General features: G+C 44.7%; 3 protein-coding genes across 3 annotated transcripts; 1 reads left to right on the top strand and 2 right to left on the bottom strand.

The window, feature by feature from the left end:
* Positions 1-1283: 1283 nt before the first annotated feature.
* Positions 1284-3792, bottom strand: CCR75_003478 (uncharacterized protein; the record flags this gene model as incomplete). The annotated part of the gene is made up of 3 exons (XM_067961572.1): positions 1284-3125; positions 3151-3327; positions 3397-3792. The coding sequence occupies 3 exons, from the start codon at positions 3790-3792 to the stop codon at positions 1284-1286; spliced, it is 2415 nt and encodes an 804-aa protein (XP_067817866.1).
* Positions 3793-4342: 550 nt separating this feature from the next.
* CCR75_003477 (uncharacterized protein) lies at positions 4343-4558 on the bottom strand (the record flags this gene model as incomplete). The annotated part of the gene is made up of 1 exon (XM_067961571.1): positions 4343-4558. One exon carries the CDS (start codon positions 4556-4558, stop codon positions 4343-4345), a length of 216 nt encoding a protein of 71 aa, XP_067817857.1.
* A 91-nt stretch (positions 4559-4649) lies between these two features.
* On the top strand, positions 4650-5474 carry CCR75_003476 (uncharacterized protein; the record flags this gene model as incomplete). The annotated part of the gene is made up of 1 exon (XM_067961570.1): positions 4650-5474. One exon carries the CDS (start codon positions 4650-4652, stop codon positions 5472-5474), a length of 825 nt encoding a protein of 274 aa, XP_067817858.1.
* Between the last annotated feature and the right edge of the window lie 351 nt (positions 5475-5825).

A 5825-nucleotide genomic window follows, 5' to 3' on the forward strand; every position in this document is an offset into this window, starting at 1 on the left:
AAGCTCTTTCATAAAGATCTTCTATCTACTGGCTTTAATATATTACAACTAACTATGCAATGCGCCTCCTTGGGGTTGATTTAAACTTAAATCAATCGATCAATAGAATGAATGTCTTATTGCGTCAATAATACCAAATTTGGTAATATTGGACGATTGAGTCAAATTAATAAAAGTTAATAATAGGGATCCACTAACCACCCCCAGTTTTCGCTGATCAGCCTTCCCCAAAGTTATTAATGGGTTACCCCTAGGCTATATTAATGAGTTTTATTTGTCTGGAGCTAATACCCCTGGATTTGAATACATGACACAACGATTGCGATGGAAAAGCTTGCACTGCATACCATTCCATTTTACCGTACCATACCCTTTCCATTTTTAATACTACTACAAATACTACTATGCATGAACTCGAAGATATCGTCCATACTACCTACGAATCAATGGAAGAGGCTCGCTTAGCAGTAAGCCGTCGATCCAAGATGAGGGCTTTGTGTTGTTGCAAAAGAACAAGGAGAGTTGGACACAGCTCCGACGGTGAAATCAAAATATTTGTCTGGAATGCTCATGTTCGGGGAACGCAACTCTGCCACGACAGCAGCAGCGTAAACGCGTACGCGGAAGCCGTGAAATAGGTTGTCAGTCCGCTTTAACAATCCGCCGAATGAAACTATATGGCGACTTAGTTCACTGGGTTGTTGAGGCCAACAAACTTGCACACAATCACGAGTCGTTTGCGGATGCTGCCGTACATCTGCAAGGCCGAGCCCTAAAAGCGACGAGCGGCAACATATATCGAACGACTGTCGGTGTCCATAGTATTGTATAACTGCTCCAAAACGATAATTGCTTCAAAGCAATGTTTCCTCGGCTGTGATCGTCGTTACAATTTAGCTTCCATACGTTAAGTTTGCAAGCTTCTGCCGTTTTCAGCTTTAAGCCTTTGCCATTTTGTCATATATATACGTAAAGCCAGTAATTCCTCGTAAAGGAAATTTTTTTTTTTCCTCTTATAGAAAATATACTTATGTAACCTGACACCAACTGAAATAAATCTGCGTCTCATGCTAAGCGTGGCGACTAATGTGCGCGTCTCACAGTTTTGTACTTTTAGCTATTTAACGAGCGTTCTGGTCGAATAAGCGCGGACTGGCGAAGTAATAAATTCTAATTATTATACAGAAGTCGAAATTCCACAGAATTGTGATGGTTTGAACACCAGTATTAAAGTATTGACATGACAATTTATAATTACGCGGTGTCTACAATCTATTTCACTTCTACCTTATTTGCTCAGTTGTCCGCACCATTTGCTGTAACATGTCCTTAGCATAGCGCAAGCGTTTGACCAGATCCAGTGGCTCCGGCGTCAAAATTGCTTTTAACGAGGAAAATACAGCCAAGTCTCCTTCGCGATTTAAATACGTCACAATACGTGCGTTTGAGGATAGCATAAGCTTCGACTTGTCAAAAAAGTTGAATTGGATTGTCCCGTTTGAAAGCTGGAAGAGTACCGCGTGACGAGTCTTGACCCATTTCTTAAGAAACACCATGGCCTTTTCATCGTCATTATTGCTTTCTTGTACATTAGTATCGGTGTCAACTGGCTGCAGCAAATGCACGAACGAGCGGGCGAGCTGATTTTCGAGGGTATCGGCTTCGTCGTTTTCGGCACGAGCGTCCACTAAATAGCCTTTAAAGTGACCAAGAAGTGTCACTTTCTTATTGATGGCCGGATCATAGTTATCCAAGGTATAGCGAGCTTTTATCTCAGAAGCTGCTCTATTGTTGCTCTGACGTTCAATGTACTCGATTATTTTTCCATTGGCTGAATTTATCATTTTGGTGGAGTCGTTAAAAAATACACCTGATCCACCATTCGAGAGCATGTAGCCGATGCCGTACTTGGACGTGTAGTCGACCCACTGAGTAATCCACAGGCGGGAGGGTGCAATGGGTTGAATTTCTTCCGCCTCAATGCGAATAAGCTTCACATTTTGAGCTTCTGCAACAATTTCAGCTGCAGACGTCGAAGCATCTAACTTTCGTTCTCCTTTACTATCACTCCGGCTTTGCTCCTGAAGGTAAAAGAAATTAAAAAGCGTTTTGTACGCAGCTTCCAAGACGTGATGAGGAGGAGCTGAAGACACCACAGCTTCTGAGCGTGGTATGCTCCTTTTTTTGGGACCGTAAAGCAGTCGAGTTGTTTTAGAAGGATCTAGCAACCTTTTGCTACTAGCAGGCAGCGACCGCAACAAAGATGACAATGTCCCCGGGTCGGATGCACGCTGAGCGTAAATGTTATCATCTTGTTTTTGAGCAGCAAACTTTCTCGAAGCTGAAATTAGTGGACCACGTCCTCCACTTGGTTTAGCAAATTGCTCGCTGTCGCTGTGACGGTGTGTATAAGACTGGAGCTTGCAAGATGGTGGGGTAAAGCGTAACGCCGTCCGAGGCAATGCCGCAGGCATGAATTCATCAGCGACGAATGGGTGCTTTAAAATCTGATCGAGAGATGGCCGTGCACCCGGATCACTTCGTAAAATACCTCGAATCAGTGACTGGGCTGAGCGAGAGATATGCACTGTTTCGGGAAAATCGTACTGATTTTCACGAATGCGCTTATAAGTAGCCTTTACATCATTTGTTTCAAATGGGGGGCGTCCAACCAACAAAGTGTACATGACAACGCCCGTTGACCAAATGTCGACTTCAAAACTATGTCCGTCGCCTCGCAGTCCGCTCAATATCTCAGGGGCAATATAATTAGGCGTCCCACACATGGTCCTTTTTCGATCGTCAATGTTGTTAAGTCGAGTCGCGAGGCCAAAATCGCCAATTTTTAGCTGCATATCCAAAGTAAGGAACAGGTTTCCCAACTTCAGGTCTCGATGAATGACCAAGTTTTCATGCAAATACTTCAATCCTTCCACGAGTTGCCTCATATAAAATCGAACTTCGCTCTCCGACAGCCGCTTTCGTCTTCGCATCAAATCCGACATGGATTGGTTCTGACATAGCTGTAGTAGGATGTACGCATTGTCCGAGTCCTCAAAAAAGTGCTCAAAATGCACCACCTGTGCGTGCTTCAGCGACTTGTGGATCTTTATCTCTGACGTAAACTAAGACAAAAATCCGAGAAAGTACATGCCAAGACAGAAAAAGCATCAGCAACAACTCTTCGCGTTTTCCCTGCACGAGCGGCAGTATCCTCACTTTCAGTTTAGCTTTTGGCTTCACCAACGAGCTCTTGGCCACGACTTTGCCCGCAAAGATTTTTCCCGTCTCGCTGCATTGTAGCTCATAGCACCGTGCAAATCCTCCCTAGACGTTTACGTTGTCATAATCTATGCGCCAAAAAGCAGCCTATCCCAGCGACCAAAGAGCACCAACCTTTCCTAGAAATTTCCCCTTTTGATACGTGCGCGTCTTGAAGACGCCACGCGGGTCCAGATAAGTCTCAACAATTTGATCCGGCACAACTGGCAGCGAGGGCGGCTCTTTTAGCTTTTGCGCGGACGAAGCCGGCCGAGGCCCTGAATTCACAGGATGCTCCAAATTTGCATTACCTTTGTTCGAACCAAGCGCTTGATTGGGACTTGCCACCCCGCTGCCTCGACGACTCTGCACGAGCTTAAATCGGTCGCTATCGTATACGCGGCGTGACGCGTCGCTGCTTCGCAGCTTGGCACGCATCGTAGCTCGCGTCGTCTGGTTCTCTTTAGCAGCTAAAGTTTCCTTGCGACCATCCGCCAAAGGCTTCGTTAGCTCGCGAAGTTGTATCGTCATCGCCGTTGGGTGGGCGCTATTCGGAATTACAGCTTCTTAATTTAAAAATACAGTGCGAATTGTGGCACGAAGATTATATCATTCGGCCAACCACTTTGAAAAAGACCTGCAATCCGTAATAGCTATGGCAATAAATAGCCTCCTTAAATTAAAGTTTGTGCCATTGTGTCGTCAGCAACATCTGTCTTCCATGCATCGGCCATCTGCCACCTTTATTACGGCGTAATAAATGCTTATGCAGTGCACGTTCGAAAAGAAAGTTTATTGTATGGGTCTGCATGTATATAACCTACAGCGGAGGCTAAGGCGTCAAGCACGCCTTAAATACTTTGCTATGAGATTGCAGCTGTTTGTTAAAATACAATAGAAAAAGTCACAAGCGCAATATTGTGATGTACGCCGCTTGCAGATTTAGCCGTGACTTTTGTAGAAGTTTCATGTCCCGTGATATTCAAGTGACCTTTGAGTTATCACAATATACGTTTATGTCTCCAACACGAAACGTTCCTGTGCCATTTATTAAAGAGTGATACATTCATACAGCTGATAGCTAGCCCGCAGCAAGGTGCTTGCTATAACTAATACAGCAGATTCTTTCAAGTGCCGTTGAGTACGTTTTTACAAGCTTGGGGTCTAATAGAGCCAGAGGCTCCGTTTCGCCCCAAAATGAATTTGTCTCGAGCATTATCAGGAATCCAGTTTCCAAGAGTGATGAAGGCTGCAGCAAAGCAGCCGTTTCTGATGATGGGACAACGTATGGATACATAACGATTAAACGACCGCCACGTAAAAAACTTTCATTTGAGATTATTCCTCAATTTGAGGCTTCCATATCGTATTACATATTACATCCAACCATGCCGGCCGCCTGCTTGGATATTTCACCTGTCGTTGTGGCCGTGTGTGGGCGCTTTTACGCCGCGAATGACCTAATCCTGGAGAACGTCAATGCTTTTTTAGATTTTTCGCCAAAATGGAATTTGATGCACGCGGCGCTAGCTGGGCATCTACATTTGGTGCAGCGATTAAGTCGGCGCAATCCTAAAAAATTTCAGCGTTGCTGCCAAGAGGCCATGGACTCAGCCGCAGAGTTTGGCCATCTGGATGTAGTGCAATGGCTACACCACAACAGGCAAGAAGGCTGCACTACCGATGCCATGGATATGGCCGCCTGTAATGGTCACTTGGAAATTGTGCAGTGGCTTCATGAAAATCGTAAAGAAGGCTGCACTCGTAATGCTATCGACTTCGCGGCGCAGCGTGGCCATTTAAAGGTGGTGCAGTGGTTGCACTACAATAGGTTAGAGGGCGCCACTCACTATGCGATTGATAATGCGGCATCATACGGTCATTTGGACGTAATAAAGTGGCTTCATAACCATAGACACGAAGGGTGCTCGCAGTCGGCTGTTCTGAACGCAATCAGTGCCGGGCATGAGCACGTAGCCAGATGGCTGGTCCTGAATCGAAAGCGAGACTGTGTGGGCAAAATGAGTTTTGTCGAGTATGTGGCTGGGCGCGGACATTGTAATATCGACAAACTGACGGGCAAACATCCGTATCTGCAGGAATTGATTGACGCCAATTACGGTAACACGAAGCTAAATGTTGTAAGCGATGCTGATTGTATGTCGGAAAGGGAGTTCTTGAGGCTATGGAATGCAGACATTTACCTGCAATAGCTTTTTCGCGTCGCGTTGCAAAGTAAAGCTCTATAATTATTTTAATTTAATCACGCACGTGGGACTTGGACATAGAATTATGTATTACACTCGCCACGGGTATTATACACGAATAGGTGCATGTATTATGCCATTTTTAAGAGTTAAGTAGTCTAAAAAAATACGGGAGTGTGTGTTGATATAACGGCTCCATAATTGTGATGATTTTACTCCGGACGTGTTCTTATATTTCAAAGACTATTTGATTCGACCCTTTCAGTATCGACTCAGGATCACCAAAAATGTGTTGTCATTAAAAAAAATTCTTACTGAATGACAACAAACAAACAGCCCTATCAGAGCAGGAGTAGT

The sequence above is a fragment of the Bremia lactucae genome, linkage group LG11 (assembly GCF_004359215.1).
Source record: "Bremia lactucae strain SF5 linkage group LG11, whole genome shotgun sequence".
In the NCBI taxonomy this organism is placed as follows: domain Eukaryota; phylum Oomycota; class Peronosporomycetes; order Peronosporales; family Peronosporaceae; genus Bremia; species Bremia lactucae.